Raw genomic sequence first — 17973 nt, 5'->3', positions numbered from 1 at the left:
TCACGAATACAATTTGTCTTAACAAATCACATAATAAGTTACACGGACTCACTGTTTGAAATAATAGGGGTTGACATGATTTTTGAATGACTAACCCTTCCTCTGTCCCCCATTCATAAAACATCTGTAAGTTCCCTCAGTTTAGTATTGAATTTCAAGTGCAGATTCAACTACAAAGACCAGTGAGATTTTCCAAAGCCTTCCAAAGAAGGGCAGTGATTGGTAGATGGGTATTAGTAACAAATCAGACATTGACTATCTCTTTAAGCATGGTCAAGTTAATAACTATGGTGTGAACGATGTATTGAATTGAGCTGCACAACAGGAAGGAAACTGCTCAGGGATGTGAGGCCATTGGTGATTTTAAAACAGCTACAGTGTTCAATGGCTGTGATGGGAGTAAACTCAGAATGGATCAACAACGTAGTGAATCCACAATAATGACAGAGTGAAAAGAAGAATGCAAATATACAAAATAAAAATGTGCCTTAAGCCACACCCCTACAAATATCACCAGGTGATGGGATTGCACCCCTCTCCAGCATGGCCACATGGTGAGTAGTCTGTCTGCAAATATTTTTTTGAAAATGAATGAGCATGTTGGTAAATCTTCATGTATTTTTAAGAGGTGTTACTACCGAACAGCTAATATATCAGTAAATATGCAAAGTACGGTTTAGGAACTAAAATATATGTTTGCTGGGATGTACATATGTCCAAATGAAAGATAGCCAGCTATATGTTAACTTCTTTAAAGTCCAAAATAATTGACCCAACCGAAACGTTCACCCCATAGAGATACATAGAGGTCTCATCTTTGTATCTGTGCCATTGTGGCGACTGTGACAGCACGGGCAGCGCCTTTGAGGCTATCTCCATTTTAAAGTTGCATGCACCATGCTCTACCAACTGAGCTGAAGAGGACCACCATGTGGATAGTGGACAAGTGCACGCACAAATGTAGAGTGTTGAGATGCATAGCCAGCAGGGGGGCTCCAACCCGCCAAGAGGCCAAACATTGACATCTATTTTGACAAAACCTAGACATCTATAATGTGCTATACTGTACTGTGCTGTAATGTACTGTGCTGTAATGTAATGTACTGTACTGTACTCTACTGTAGTGGTTCCCAACCTTTATTGAACCATTTGATAGGCAAAACAATTCTGCAGCACACCTACAATTAATTTATTTAGTTGTAATGACCTCCATCTCATCTGATCCATACTGCAAATCATCTATTTTCTGTGACAGTTTTTCTAAAATACATTAAATAGGCTCTATTTGAACTATTTTCCTTTTTACTCATTATGACTAATTTCCCGCAACCTGCGCCAGCTCCTGTAAAATAGTTATTGAGTTTGGAACGGTTTGAGCAGTTTTATGCGTCGTAAAGGTGCGACCACGGAAACAAAGCCATGCTCCATTTGTTTCTATGGCAGAGGCTGTGGTACAGCTAAGCCTAATCAATGCTAATGGTTCTCACAGTCGAAGTAAAATGATATACATTACTTGCTTGTGATGCGCGCCCCTCAAATGATACACATTTAACAACAGCCTAAGCACACAGGACTTGAAACAACGATACAGATGTAGCCTAACCATGTGCCATTCAATTTATTATCTGAGTGGCACTGGTGCACTCCACAGGTCACGTTTGTAAGTGAGCGAATGTTAGGAAAAGTGTGCCGGTTGGGAACCACTGCTCTACTGTACTGTATTATACTGTACTGTATTGTGCTTTTAAGGTGCTCTACTGTCCTCTACTGTTCTCGGTCTTTAACTTGTCATGGTCTCAACTCACTGGGTCTGGATCTTGGGACCAATGTCCTGATATAAATATTGGCTCCTGGATATTATCTTAGTCTGTGGCTTACAAAGCATGGGCAACCTAATTTGAAAGAAGATGATGCTCTATGATAACTGGCTAATCACTCCCAACCCATAGGAATCCCTACCCAGTTGACTACTTTTAAATGGTGGAAGCCCTCAATGGCAACGTCTATACTAAAATGAGTTATATTTTTTAAATTTAACTCGGCATGTCAGTTAAGAACAAATTCTTATTTACAATGACGGCCTACCCCGGATAATGCTGGGCCATTGTGCCCCGCCCGATCACGTCTGGATGTGATACAGCCTGGATTCGAAACCAGGGACTGTAGTGATGCCTCTTGCACTGAGATGCAGTGCCTTAGACCGCTGCACCACTCGGGTGCCCCTTTCTATCGATCTAGTCCTCCATTTATCTCTATGATTGACACTTGACACCTTTTATTTTGCCAAAATAAAGATAGGTAAAGTGATAAACATCTAGCATCATAATGAATTAGATGTATAAGTCATTCAATAAATCAACAAGTTTCAGATTCATACAATCAACATTGAATATTTTACAGAGAACAATAGATTTGATGTTTCTCCAAATTCATTTGAAAGGTTTTGAAAAGCAGGTATAAAAAATTGTTTTAACTATTTATTTAATTTGGTAAGCATTCCTAAAATGAATCTGTGATCGAAGGTTAATCAAAATGATCACTGACAAATTGGGTGGGGAATTCAGATAAATATTTAAATATCAAAACATGCGCCAAATACAACAGGTGACCTTACAGTGAAATGCTTACTTTACAAGCCCTTAACCAACAATGCAGTTTTAAGAAAAATACCCCCCCCCCAAAAAAAAGTTATAAAAGTAACAAATAATTAAAGAGTAGCAGTAAAAAAACAATAGCGTGGCTATATACAGGGGGTACCGGTACAGAGTCAATGTGCGGGGCCACCGGTTAGTCGAGGTAATTGAGGTAATATGTACATCTTTCCCTTAAACCTGACTATCCTCTCTGTTCCTGCCCGCTGAAAAACATCCACACAGCATGATGCTGCCAGTACGATGATTCACCGTAGGGATGGTGCCAGGTTTCCTCCAGACATGATGCTTGGCTTCAGGACAAAGAGTTCAATCTTGGTTTCATCAGACCAGATAATCTTTTTTCTCATGGTCTGAGAGTCCTTTAGGTGCCTTTTGGCAAACTCCAAGCGGGCTGTCATGTGCCTTTTACTGAGGAGTGGCTTCCGTCTGGCCACTCTACCATAAAGGCCTGATTGGTGTAGTGCTGCAGAGATGGTTGTCCTTCTGGAAGGTTCTCCCATCTCCACAGAGGAATTCTGGAGCTCTGTTAGTGACCATCATCGGGTTCTTGGTCACCTCCCTGACCAAGGCCCTTCTCCCCCGATTGCTCAGTTTGGCCGGGCAGCCAGCTCTAGGAAGAGTCTTGGTGGTTCCAAACATCTTCCATTTAAGAATGTATGATGGAGGCCACTGTGTTCCCTCTACACAATCCTGTCTCGGCGCTCTAAGGACAATTCCTTCGACCTCATGGCTTGGTTTTTTCTTTGACATGCACTGTCAACTATGGGACCTTATATAGATAGGTATGTGCCTTTCCAAATCATGTCCAATCAATTGAATTTACCACAGGTGGACTCCAATCAAGTTGTAGAAACATCTCAAGGATGATCAATGGAAACAGGATGCACCTGAGCTCATTTTTAAGTCTCATAGCAAAGGGACTGAATACTTATGTAAATGTGATATTTAAGTGTATTTTTATGCATTTGTAAAAATGTCTAAAAACCTGTTTTTGCTTTGTCATTATGGGGTGTTGTTTGGAGGATATATTGGCATGGGTGTTGTTAGGCTCGAGACAAAATATTCAACAATACCACAACATTTCACAACAGTGAAGACACATTTCAAAAGTATGACATTACACATATGGAATCATGTAGTAACCAAAAAAGTGTTAAACAAATCAAAATAAAAGTTATATTTGAGATTCTTCAAAGTAGCCACCCTTTGCATTGATGACAACTTTACACACTCTTGGCATTCTCTTAACCAGCTTCATCTGGAATGCTTTTCCAACAGTCTTGAAGGAGTTCCCACATATGCTAAGCACGTGTTGGCTGCTTTTCCTTCACTCTGCAGTCCAACTCATCCTAAACCATCTCAATTGAGTTGAGGTCGGGTGATTGTGGAGGCCAGGTCATCTGATGCAGCACTACATCACCCTTCTTCTTGGTCAAATAGCCCTTACACAGCCTGGAGGTGTGTTGGGTCATTCTCCTGTTGAAAAACAAATGATAGTTCCACTAAGCACAAACCAGATGGGATGGTGTATTGCTAAAGAATGCTGTGGTAGCCATGCTGGTTAAGTGTGCCTTGAATTCTAAATAAATCACAGACAGTGTCACCAGCAAAGCACCCCCACACCATCACACCTCCTCTTCCATGCTTCACGGTGGGAACCACACATGTGGAGATCATCCATTCACCTAAACTGATTTTCACAAAGACATGGCAGTTGGAACCAAAAATCTCAAATTTGGACTCATCAGACCAAAGGACAAATTTCCACCGGTCTAATGTCCATTGCTCGTGTTTCTTGGCCCAAGCATATCTCTTCTTATTATTGGTGTCCTTAAGTAGTGGTTTCTTTTCAGAAATTCGACCATGAAGTCTCCTCTGAACAGTTGATGTTGAGATGTGTCTGTTACTTGAACTCTGTGAAGTATTTATTTGGGCTGCAATTTCTGAGGCTGGTAACTAATGAACTTAACTCTGGGTCTTCTTTTCCAGTGGCGGTCCTCATGAGAGCCAGTTTCGTCATAGCGCTTGATGGTTTTAGTGACTGCACTTGAAGAAACGTTCAAAGTTCTTGAAATGTTCTGCATTGACTAACCTTCATGTCTTAAAGTAATGATGGACTGTCATTTCTCTTTGCTTATTTGAGCTATTCTTGCCATAAGATTGACTTGGTCTTTTACTAAATAGGGCTATCTTCTGTATACCACCCCTACCTTGTCACAACACAACTGATTGGCTCAAAACCATTAAGAAGGAAAGAAATTCCACAAATATACTTTTAACAAGGCACACCTGTTAATTGAAATGCATTCCAGGTGACTACCTCATGAAGCTGGTTGAGAGAATGCCAAGAGTGTGCAAAGCTGTCATCAAGGCAAAGGGTGGCTACTTTGAAGATTCTCAAATATAACATATATTTTGATTTGTTTAACACTTTTTTGGTTACTACATGATTCCATATGTATTATTTCATAGTTTTGATGTCTTCACTATTATTCTACAATGTAGAAAATAGTCAAAATTAAGAAAAACCTGTGAATGAGTAGGTGTGTCCAAACGTTTGACTGGTACTGTATGTATATATATATAAATGTAACCTCTTGCAAGACATGCCTCAAAATATGTTAATGAGCCAGAAACAACAATACCATGCACCCACTAGTGGTCAAATGTTTTTGGTGCTCCAAAAATACAGTAGGGTACTGTATTCTGTGGGGTGGATTTACAGTGCCATTTGAAATACAATACTACCATTTTCTCTGTAGTAATGGTGCAAACATAACAGTCCGTTTATTCACTGTGGCACCCAGAGGCTGCAGTATAGCGAAAGCCTAATCATTACAACAATTATTATCTGGGTGATATTTTTCATCTTAATGATTTTTTTTAACAGTCTGAGCTTCATGCACCTCACCTGAAATTGAAAATGTGAATCTATTGTAGGCCTAAGCTATTAATGTAGTATTCGTTTTTACTGTAATAACAATAATAATAAGTATTTTTCAGCATTTCATGCAATCTACAGCATTAATTCTATAAAACATATTCCGTTTTTTTTACTGTGCATCTTAAAGTGTTTTACTGTTGAAATTACAGAAAAGTCTTATAGTGTACAGATGAAGAATCCTGCAATGCAGGGCATTTTCAACTTGTAGTTTATTTGAGGTTTACAAAGGCTTCTGAAGTTTGTAATTTCCACTTAGACATTTTTTACTTGATTTTCCCCCATGAAAAATATATCAACCCCTCCATTAATTATAATCCACATAATAATTCACATTTCCTGTTTCTGCAGGATTATTTTCCTGATGTAGCAAACTGGCTCAATGAGAACTTGTTCTCAACTAGCTTATCTGGTTAAATAAAGTTGAAATAAAAAAATTAAATCTGTATGTACTAATACGCGGGCAGTGCGCACTAGCAATATCTATGTTTACATTTACATTCTGCAATCGATTTACGTATTAATCACATTCAGGGAGTCAAGTCAACTATCAACTCCAGTAAATTCCAGAACCGAGTGTCACGTTCGTCTTTTGGATGAAGAGAGGACCAAGGCGCAGCGTGATAACAATACATCTTCTATTTATTATAACGAAGACGAAGAACACTTAAACAGACTATACAAAAACAACAAACGTGAAGCTATAATTACAATAAGTGCAGACACAGGCAACTTACATATAGACAATCACCCACGAACTACCTAATGAATATGGCTGCCTAAATATGGTTCCCAATCAGAGACAACGATAGACAGCTGTCTCTAATTGAGAACCAATCTAGGCAACCATAGACATACATACACCTAGACTAGACACTTTAACCAACTAAACCACAGCACCCATAAACATACAAAAAACCCTAGACAATACAAAACACATACATCCCCCATGTCACACCCTGACCTAACTAAAATAATAAAGAAAACAAAGATAACTAAGGCCAGGGCGTGACACCGATCACAATTTCAATTCATGACTTTGTGAGATCTACGGACAATTTTTGAAACCAAGAACTGAATTCCAACTCATTCTACGAATTGTCTGGAATTGAACAAGTTAAACATGCTACTAATGAGGTCCTATTTTTCTCCCAAGGGAGTCCTAAACCCTTTAGTTATATCACTCTGATCTCAGTATTATTCTCTGTGTCTACTGTGACACCTTGGTGCATACTAATTAGTGCACTATTGTGATGCTGTTGAACGCCTAGTGCATTATTAGCTCTAACAATGGCCATTCAACACCGGCAAAATACCTGTCTTGTCGTCTCCGTGGGGAGTTTTGTCTTGTTTAAGCCATAATTCATTTTTCTTTTCATCTCCGAGGAGGAGATGGGGAGGAGAATGCTGCTTCAGGAAGCCTGTAATTGTGCCTGCTATCAAACTGCAGTCATTTTCACCACAGGCTTTTCTCAAAGGACGGCCCATACTGATTCCACTGAGGAAAACTCCTCTTGTACTGCCTTAGAAAGACTAAACATATATCAGTATACAGTGAGTTTATACTGTTTACTGTGTATACTGGATAGTATACAGCAAGGATTCTGTAAGTAATTGGTCACAGTGTTTACATTAAAGCGTTGTAGTTTTACTGTATCAAAGTACATTAAGATCTTTCCTTAGAACATTTTCTGACAAGGACGCAGACAGGCTTAGTCTGAATAGGTGGTGGTGCGTTATATCTTTACTAATTAGACGTGCTTAGATCCTGGCTGGTGCTCTTGGTCGGGTTGGACAGCCCAGCCCTGGTGCCTGCTGGCCTGTCACAGAAATATGACAGCGTCTGTGCAATGTGACAAACCGGCAACTATAGCCTACAGCGCTCTGTCTCAACAGGAGCAGGCTGGGGAGGTCCCCAGGGGTCTGTCCTGTCTTTCTGTCTTTTCCTCCCTCTCTCCCTCCTCCCTCGTGTCCCTCCGTTTTCTTTGTATGAGTCGGCCCTCCTTCACACATGCGCCTCATGTCCGAATACACATAGGCAGACACAAAGGCAGGCAGGCGTACAGGCTGGCAGGCAGGCGTACAGGCTGGCAGGCAGGCGTACAGGCTGGTAGGCAGGCATGCAGGCGTAGAGGCTGGCATTCAGGCAGGCAGGCGTGCAGGCTGGCAGGCAGGCATGCAGGCGTACAGGCTGGCAGGCAGGCAGGCACGCTCCACCAACATTTTTCAGTTGGGCTCTTCAGTTATCCCTGGCTGCAAACCGTCTGTCTCTGTGTCAGTCTCAGGCCTGGTCTGATGCTTGGCCGAGGCTTTCACGCACACACGCACGCACGCACGCACGCACACACAAACACACACAAACACACAAACACTCCTGCATACCGCAGGAGGTTGGTGGCACCTTAATTGGGGAGAACAGGCTCATGGTTATGGCTGGAGCGGAATCAGTGGAATGGTATCAAATACATTAGACACATGGTTTCCAGGTGTTAGATGCCATTCTGTTCGCACCGTTCCGTAAATTATTTTAAGCCGTCCTCCCCTCAGCAGCCTCCTGTGATGCACACACTCTTATGCACACGTACACACCTCCACACACACACACACACATGGGTTGGCTGTACAGTGCACTATTTCAATTTCAAGGGATTGTGTGTGCATTCAAAACTGCGGTGCAGTTGCTCCATCAAGCCCAAAAGAAGGAGGGTATTCTATTAGATTGGAGCCGGCTGGAGAGGGAAGTGAAGGAGGGAGGGAGCTAGAGGAGGAGATAGGCAGAGAGTTGCAGTGCTTCATTTCAACTGTTCTGCACTGTGGCTTTTCAATTTGATTAAGAGGCTCCATTTCATACAGGCTGGATGCTGTGTGCCATTCAGAATGAAAATTGAAGCGTTCGCCGGGACAGACAACTACCCCATGTCTCCTTCTGAAGGAGGATCAGCGGACAAAGGAAACCACGGCTTGTTGTGCCCTTCACGTCCCAAATAGCACCCTATTCCCTATATACTGCACTACTTTTGACCAGGGCCCATAGGGCACTATATAGGGTAATGCACTATTTGGGACGCACACTTTTTGTCGGGGTGGGAAACAGGAGAGAGCACCCTTTGCATGGTAAAGAGCTGGGTGTGGTTTCTGGTCAAGAGTAGTCCACTATTTAGGCAATAGAGTGACATTTGGGACACACAATTCTTCAGCTGTGGAAAACGGGAGAGAGCACTCTCTGCATGGCAAAGAGTCGGGTGTTATGACATGCATCGTACTTTTGATTTCTTCTATGGAAGTCAAATACAATTAACTGAAATGCATGGAAATTCACCGAAATGAAACGCATCACAATAGAGGAACAGTAGTTCAAATGTCAAAATGGAATAGATTATGTGTTGTGAGTTGGGAGGATGGTACAGAATGAGCTCTTTTGGGATATCCATGTGAGATTTGCCTGTAGAAAAAGGTTATGTGTTACTGTACTTTCATCTTACCTTCTTGTATTTCTCCTGAACCATCTCCTATACAGTATGGACACCCCCATCTAGGAGTTAGTTAGTCAGTCAGTGGTCAGTGGTATATTTTCAGCCACCAAGAGAGCCTGCAGCATAATGGTCAGAAATGGTGACCGAAGCCAAGGGGAGAAGCGTATTCCTCCATTTCTCTCAATCTCCTTCCATCAATACTGTATGTTCAGTATGTTATTGGAATAACCTGTCATAACCTGTCATGGCTCCTTTCTGTTTACCTCCTTGGTCTGATACGGCAGTCCTATCCATTTGCTTTGATTGATTGTCATTTAATCACTTAACAAAGCAAACTTTGTCATTGTGTTTTATTTTCAGCTTCAGAAGGGTAATTTTATTGGGGAAATGAATCATGACAAATCGGCGTCGCTAGGGAACTGTAATTGTCCCACCTTTTCTAGGTGAAAAGGGAGGTGCTAGTATATATAATGAAGTTTGAGGTCTTCCAATTCCCTTCAAGCAACCTTATGGTAGGAATGTGCCACTATCTGAGATATGTTTCAAAAGGGGTCTTAATGACGCAATGATAAAACTATTTAATACAGTAAAGGGGATTAGAACACCCTGTCCCCCTCTAATCCTTAACCTTTAGTCTGGTCTGTGTCAGGCGATAGTGTCACTGGGCTTGTCACGGTTGTGTGTAGAGACGGACCAAGGCGCAGCGTGCTCTGAGTTCCACATCTTTATTTTTTTGTGAAACTTACAAAACAAAAGGAAACAAACAACGAACCGTAACATAAGAGGTGCTACATGCACTAACTCAAAAACAAGATCCCACAAAACACAGTGGGGAAATGGCTGCCTAAATATGATCCCCAGTCAGAGACAACGATAAACAGCTGCCTCTGATTGGGAACCATACCAGGCCAACATAGACATACAATAACCTAGATAACCCACCCTAGTCACACCCCGACCTAACCAAAATAGAGAATAAAAGGCTCTCTATGGTCAGGGCATGACAGGGCTGGACTTAGTACATTTCCATTATGGGCAATCAGACTTTTTTTCTAAACACATCTAGAGGCATTAGGGAGCTCACTCAAGCCAAATAAAAGGCAGTATTGTCAAACACCCCCGTTATTTTGGGGAAATGCACTGTTCCATGTGAAGTCAAGTTTTACAAGCCATTATGATAAACTGAGTGAACTGCCTGAAAAGCTGTGGAGATGCCACTGGAATGCACGCCAGTGTAGTACTGTACTAGCTAGCATTGTACACTACCGTGAAAAATGTTGGGTCACTTAGAAAAGCACATTTTTTGGTCCATTAAAATAACATAACATTTATCAGAAATACAGTGTAGACATTGTTAATGTTGTAAATGACTATTGTAGCTGGAAATGTCAGATTTTCTTATGGAATATCTACATAGCCGTACAGAGGCCCATTATCGGCAACCATCACTCCTGTGCCATATCTCAGACTGGCCAATAAAAAGAAAAGATGGGCAAAAGAACCCAGACACTGGACAGAGATATGGCTTTTTCTTTGCAACTCTGCCTAGAAGGCCAGCATCCCGGAGTTGCCTCTTCACTGTTGACGTTGAGACTGGTGTTTTGCAGGTACTATTTAATGAGGACTTGAGGAGGCGTCTGTTTCTCAAACTAGACACTCTAATGTACTTGTCCTCTTGCTCAGTTGCGCACCGGGGCCTCCCACTCCTCTTTCTATTCTGGTTAGAGCCAGTTTGCACTGTTCATTTCTCAGAACAAGAATAGACTGACGAGTTTCAGAAGAAGGTCTTTGTTTCTGGCCAGTTTGAGCCTGTAATCGAACCCACAAATGCTGATGCTCCAGATAATCAACTAGTCTAAAGAAGGACAGTTTTATTGCTTCTTTAATTAGCACGACAGTTTTCAGCTGTGCTAAAATAATTGCAAAAGGGTTTTCTAATGATCAATTAGCCTTTTAAAATGATAAACTTGGATTAGCTAACACAACGGGCCATTGGAACACAGGAGTGATGGTTCCTGATAATGGAAACAATTATCAGGAACCATCACTCCTGTGTTCCAATGGCCCGTTGTGTACGCCTATGTAGATATTCCATAAAAAATCTGCCGTTTCCAGCTACAGTAGTCATTTACAGCATTAACAATGTCTACACTGTATTTCTGATCAATTTGATGTTATTTTAATGGACAAAAAAATGAGCCTTTCTTTCAAAAACAAGGACATTTCTAAGTGACCCCAAACTTTTGAACGGGAGTGTACGTATACTGTACATTTTTCTGCACTTCCTCTGCTTTCTCACCCCATTTAACTCTTGCTTCTCCTTGAACCAGTGATGCAATGCAATCACACTCTGGTTCAAAGATAGCACCGAAAGGTCTGAGCAGGAAGCCTCTTCAATTTAGATGCTGTTTTTGACAAACAGATGACGAAGACACGTCTTTGGCTGAAGAATTTCCTTGATTTCCCTTTGTCTGATTAAAGAAAAGCAACTCAGTCACTCAGTCTTTTGGACAACCCGTCTCTGCAGGAAAAAGTGTTTCTTTATCAGGAAACAAGGTCACGCAGCACATAAATCTTTCATACTGAAATTTGTGCCGCACAAAGATGAAACGTTCTGCACTTTGTAGGGTCCACTATTAGTTATATGGCTTTATTTATGCATCCATCTTCATTCACTGTGTGTTTTTGCTCTGTTGATCTGGATGCATTATTTGTGAGGGACAGCTGATGTGTGCCATGTACAGCAGAACAATAACACAGATATTGTCATCCCTTAGCATTGATTTAGTGCAGAGCAGTGTTTCTAGTTTGTGCTTCTGACTCCGGCCCATGGGGTATTGCTCAAATTGAAGTTATAAAGAAAAGGTGGTCCTCAAAAGAGGACTATACTGTAGTTTCCCATTCTCTGACACCAGACCGATTGGTGAGATATCCCTCCACCCTCAGCCACTGATGCACCGTTGAGTTTGGTTTCTGTTTCTCTAACATCCTCTTGTCTTTTTTTCCGCCAGGCAACCACTGAGCAAAAGAAGCTGAGCCATGCTGGATCCAACCCCTCCCTCTCCGAGAGCAGCGGCCGACTCCCTCAGATAGCCATGAACACCTGCAAGCACAATGGCGGCGTAGTGAGACCACTGGGCAGCCTGGCGTCGTCGCGGCGCAACCTAGCAGAGCTCGACTCCGAAACACAGCCCCTCCAGACGCTGCACAGTTCTGGCCTGGAGGTGGTGGTTTCCAAGGGCAACGGTGAGGACCCCGGCAAGGCGTCCAACGAGAGCCTGGTCAGGGACGGGAACGGTGCTCCTGTGAAGAAGAACAAAGACATCGGCTATAGGCTCGGCCACCGGAGGGCGCTCTTTGAGAAGCGAAAGAGACTCAGTGACTACGCACTCATCTTCGGGATGTTTGGAATTGTCGTCATGGTGACGGAGACGGAACTGTCCTGGGGAGTTTACGGCAAGGTAATTAGTGTGGGTGGTCTTTTTGTTTGTTGCCTACCTCCAATACTCTTGGGTCGTTCCACATATAGTGTACGTTTTGCGTCCCTTAGATATTTTAAGTATACTGAACAAAAATTTAAACGCAACATTACACAATTTCAACGATTTTACTGAGTTACAGTTCATATTAGATAATCAGTCAATTGAAATACATTCATTAGGCCCTACTCTATGGATTTCACATGACTGGGCAGGGGCAAAGCCAATCAGAATGAGTTTTTCCCCACAAAAGGGCTTTATTACAGACAGAAATACTCCTCCGTTTCATCAGCTGTCCGGATGGCTGGTCTCAGACGATCCCACAGATGATGCAGCTGTATGTGGAGGGCCTGGGCTGGCGTAGTTGCACGTGGTCTGCAGTTGTGAACATACAGTGCCTTCGGAAAGTATTCAGACCCCTTGACTTTTTCCACATTTTGTTACGTTGCAGACTTATTCTAAAATGGATTAAATTGTTTTTTTCCCCTCATCCATCTACACACAATAAGGTATTTCTGTTCTTGTTTTTTATATTTAATACATTTGCAAAAATATAAAAAAAACTGTTCCGCTTTGCCATTATGGGGTATTGTCTGTAGATTGCTGAGGAATTTATTTTATTAAATTATTTTTGGGATTAAGCCTGTTACGTAAAAGAATTTTGAAAAAGTCAAGGGGTCTGAATGCTTTCCGAAGGCACTGTATAATAGTCAAATCATAGTGTAAATGCAGGTGAGCTTTTTCTACTCATTTTAGCCATTTCTGGTGTTTTGTGGTGGAAAACTGGGTGTGTCGAGCATAACATAACATGCCAACCTGTTACCCAATAGATAGATAGGATAGGCTAGAAATATCTAAACAAAACATTTTGGGGGGTGAAGTTTGCATTTAATTGCCCCTCCCTGTTGCACACAACAAGCTTCCATTCCCCCTGTCACAAGCGGATTCATGGCTGATTTAAGATGAAAACATCAACCCTGTTATTTCATTTGGCACTTCATTAGCTCGTTGTATTTTTTATTCAACGTCTTGAGATGGTAAAAACATGTTATTTATTAAATTGCTCTTTGTCAGAATGTTAAAATTAGGTGACTTTTCTTTTCCTTTTCTTTTTTTAACTTCACTACCCAAAACATACTCTATCGGTGGAACGACCCTCCTATGCTATGTGTAGATATGTAGTAATGTTAAACATGGTGAACACACAGTCAATTTCATAAAGATATATCTGTATTAAAGTAACAAAAACCTGCCTCAACATTATATTTGTGAGGATGGCCTTTTTGAAAGGTTTGATTTCCTATTGGAATAGACAACTTCTGCAGTATCAGAGGGCAGAGCTTGGCCAAAGGACTGTTTTCACTAGGCTGCTGATGGTATTCTGAGAATCTCTTTGAAGACAACAGTCGAACAAGATGCTGCACAATCAAGCAATAGAGCGAGCTACTTCAAAGTGTCTGACCCCTGCAAACAATAATGAGTTGTTAGGACGTCCTCAGGTTTTTCTCTAGTTCCCGGTTGGTCCCGTGGACGTCCCCCAGGACGTTTTTAGGAAATTCTTGGGACATTGTGTCCCCACAGAACGTTCCCATAGGACCATCACGCAATGTCCTAAGAACTAGTCAAATGAAAGCCCTGATAACCTCCTAAAAAGGTCCTGACATGGTCCTCAGTGACGTCCTGAAAACATACAGGGAACTAAACAAAGGTCCCCCAGAGAACGTTCCCTTTGGGACCATCACGCGATGTGATAACAAGATAATGTAGCGGCAAAACCGTATACGGACCTAATGGGAAGGTCATCGAATGTCCTCAGGACGTCCTGTATTTTCTGGGACATTATCTCTGACCAGCGCATGGGAGTGTCAGAACAACCCAACATGGGGGCAGGCTGCTGTAATTTCACAGTCGCATCGGCCTGGTCGTGACTCCCAGACCTAACATTCGCTCTATCAACCAATCAATTTGGATTTGGGCAGTGCTTTCTGTCCAGACATTTTTTCACAGTGCACTTGGGGAGAGGTTCGGCCCCAATGTTTACAAGGCTGCACTGTTGGCTAGCGTCACCACATAGTCAATGCTACGAGCCAGCATTGATTGCCCTAAGTAATAGCTGGAACGGCTACTCTATTTTTTTTTTTTACAACTGCATGAGGTAAAGATACAGCAGCAATGTTTTGGTCAAGTCCAGCCAAATCCATAAATGTATTTGAATTTAATTGATGAATCCAATATTGCCTATAGGTGTTTATAAGGTTTCTACCCTGCAAACGAAAATAAGTTGTTAGGACGTCCCCAGAACTTCGCGAAATGGTCGCCTGGAGGTTTTTGTCTAGTTCCCGGTTAGTCCCGGGGACGTCACCTGATGGTTGCAAAGAAAGACCCTTTACTCAGTATTTTATTGAAGCACCCTTGGCAGTGATTAAAGCATATAGTTTTCTTGGGTACGATGCTACAAGCTTGGCACACCTGTATTTGGGGAGTTTCTCCCATTCTTCTCTGCAGATGCTCTCAAAAAATAAAGTTATACATAGGGAACGGGCACCCTAGCTTCATTAGAAATCACCCCTTGTTACTGTTGCCAATCCTATCAAGGACCTGATTGGTGAACCACTGATCCATTCACAGCTCTTTGTCTTATTTATACAGTAATTATTAGTCAACATGTCCTCATCTGGAATTTAAACTCACAATCTTTTGGTTCTCAGCTGATTTTTTGGTCCTATGGCTACCACGCTGTAACAGCATGAAGCGAACCCGTGCACATGCGCAGATATTTTGTGAACGTTCCCTTGGGACAATCATGTGACGTCCTCATGACCATCATGAAACGTCCCCTTGTGATCATTGAATGTCCCATGGATAACGTCCTCTCAGAGCCAGATAGGAACCTTTTCGTAACGTTCCCTAATGGACATCAAAATACTTCATTATTACGTTATACTGCGACCAAACCCAGACCTGTACTGAACGTCCTCTTATGGTCCCTAGGTTAACGTCATGTTTTAATGTTCCTAGAACGTTCTCAGAAGGAAAACCTTTAAAGGGACCTAATGGGAATGTCACCTAATTTCCTTAGGACGTCCCCTGTTTGCTGGGTGTTAACCAATTGTTTTAGAAAATTTAGATTCATTTTCGGAGTTGACCTAAGTTCAAATTGAACTGACCCCATCCCTGAGCGACACGGCACTCCTCCCACATAAGACGGGCTACAATAAGAATGAGCCATTTTCTATCTTGCATGTCACATCACATGGACATCAAGGTTTTCCGAGCCCTTAAGGAGGGGAATGCGTTAAAGGGAGTGAGCTTTGAGACTGAAAAATCCTTGAACTTCTGGCAGGTGGATTAATTGGTTTACTCAATGTTATTTCACTGGGGACTTCTCAAAACAATTTCAGACATTAGAGTGTCTTGGGAGGTACCAGAGACCTGAGGGGCAAAGCAATTTAGTTGATTGCTAAAAATACATTTGCAAATTTTCTCTCCGCCTACTATGTCTATTGGCTGCATGGCCAGTGTAATGGCTCATATTCTAATGCATGCTTTCTTGACCCCACCCCAAGAGAGCATATCAATATCCATTTACAACAACTTGGACGTCTGCGGGCCTTGACAACCGAGTAATGGGCAGCTTTTACAATCGCTAGTGGCGTTTATGAATGATGATTCCCGTTGTTGTTTTTGCCGCTGTTGTCGGGATCGTGATTACAACCCCACGTCATTACCATAACACGTTTTACCCCCCACCACTATTACAGCTGATTTATCAAATTGCTTTTTACCCACAGAGGGAACTCGAGTAGTGCAGGCCCTCATTCCAAAGATCTATGATTCCTTTGTATATGTTGCAGCTCTAGCATCCAAATGACCAATTCATCACTCGCACCACTCATCTAGGGTCACGTCTTGCTAATGCCAGGATATGCACAACAGACCTGCGCCGTTTCTGCATCTACTATTAAATTGAAAATACCTCTCTCCCCTCTTAGTGGCAGCGTTTATTAATTAGTAGTTAGCATACTGTAGACAGCCACTGTTTCACCTCTACTTTCTGCCACTGTCATGTTTTGAGACAACACTTTGTGGTGCTCTCTCGTTAGGTTTTAAGCTAATAAAAGGTGGTTTTCACCAGTTTGTTGTTGCCCGCGCTGTCAGTGTTTCTCTCCCCAGCCGCTCTGCTTGTTTTTCTCTCCTACTACAGTCACTCCAAAGAAGTTAAAAGTTGGAAGGATTTATTTGCTCCATCCAACTAGAAATCTGAAATCAACATGCTTTGCCCACCATTTTTTACATTTAACTAGGCAAGTCAGTTAAGAACAAATTCTTATTTACAATGACAGCTTAGGGACAGTGGGTTAACTGCCTTGTTCAGGGGCAACTGCCTTGGCAGCTTGGGGATCTGACCTATAAACCTTGTGGTTACTGGCCCAACACTCTAACCACTAGGCTACCTGCTCTAACCACTAGGCTACCTGCCACCCCATTAAGACTGCTTGAGACTGATTGACACAGGTGAAGATTTATTAGGCAGTTTATATTAATGCTTTTAGGTATGACCCAGGTATGACCACTCTTCTGAAAGTCAACGTAGGTTCTACATGAATCATCAATAAAGAACTAAATATATTGTTAATATATTTTCTATATTTATATTTGTCATCAATATTACTGTCTCTAAAATAATATTTTATGTCTTTGTCTCTCACTGCAGGAATCTTCGTACTCATTTGCACTGAAATGCCTTATCAGCCTTTCCACTGTTATATTGCTTGGTCTTATAATAATGTACCATGCCCGGGAAATCCAGGTGAGTCGAAATAATGGAACAATGTTGCAGGAAATACCATTTCATTATGCCATCATTTATGTGGTGATGTGGTGATTGCCTGAATTGCTCGAAAATGACATTTCATGGATGCAGTAATGCATGCAGTGTAATTGAGTTTGATTATCTTATTGCATTGATTATGATGCCTATTACTAATAAATCGTAATATTTAAAGTTTTTTTTTTTTTTTTAGGATTCAACAGTTATACAGGTCAGCTTAATTGGGTATATTAGATATTTTACCGTCTTACTTCAGTTGATTTATATTATGATATTTACTAAGAAATTGTGAGACAACAATGCAATGTACTCTCAACAAGGTGCTCTCTGGTACTTATTTTAAGACCATATTTTAAATAAAGAGGGGCATCTATAAAATATTTGATAAAGTTTGTACGGTCTAAAAATCTGGTATAAAGCTAAGCACTGTGGAACAATGTGTACCTACACTGCAGTAAGAAACTACCTTCTTATATAATTACCTGGTAAATGCATGGTTTTAGCACCGCATCTGTTAAGTGTGGCCAACGAAGACTGTCAAATAAAGTATATAAAGACTGTAAAATAAAGCATAACTGAGCTATTTTGTGCTCCT

At 41.6% G+C, this 17973-nt stretch overlaps 1 protein-coding gene across 1 annotated transcript in view; it reads left to right on the top strand.

Moving 5' to 3' along the window:
• The first annotated feature begins 12160 nt into the window (after positions 1 to 12160).
• Positions 12161 to 17973, top strand: part of LOC120055503 (small conductance calcium-activated potassium channel protein 2-like) — a 38623-nt gene continuing 32810 nt past the window's right edge. The window contains exons 1-2 of the mRNA XM_039003367.1: positions 12161 to 12529; positions 17262 to 17357. Coding sequence (XP_038859295.1) covers positions 12164 to 12529; positions 17262 to 17357 — 462 coding nt within the window. The 5' untranslated portion in view covers positions 12161 to 12163. The remainder of the gene's footprint in view (positions 12530 to 17261; positions 17358 to 17973) is intronic.

Source organism: Salvelinus namaycush, chromosome 11, assembly GCF_016432855.1.
Source record: "Salvelinus namaycush isolate Seneca chromosome 11, SaNama_1.0, whole genome shotgun sequence".
NCBI lineage: Eukaryota > Metazoa > Chordata > Actinopteri > Salmoniformes > Salmonidae > Salvelinus > Salvelinus namaycush.
The sequence above is the reverse complement of the archived record's forward strand: the minus strand, read 5'-3'. Positions and strand labels throughout refer to the sequence as shown.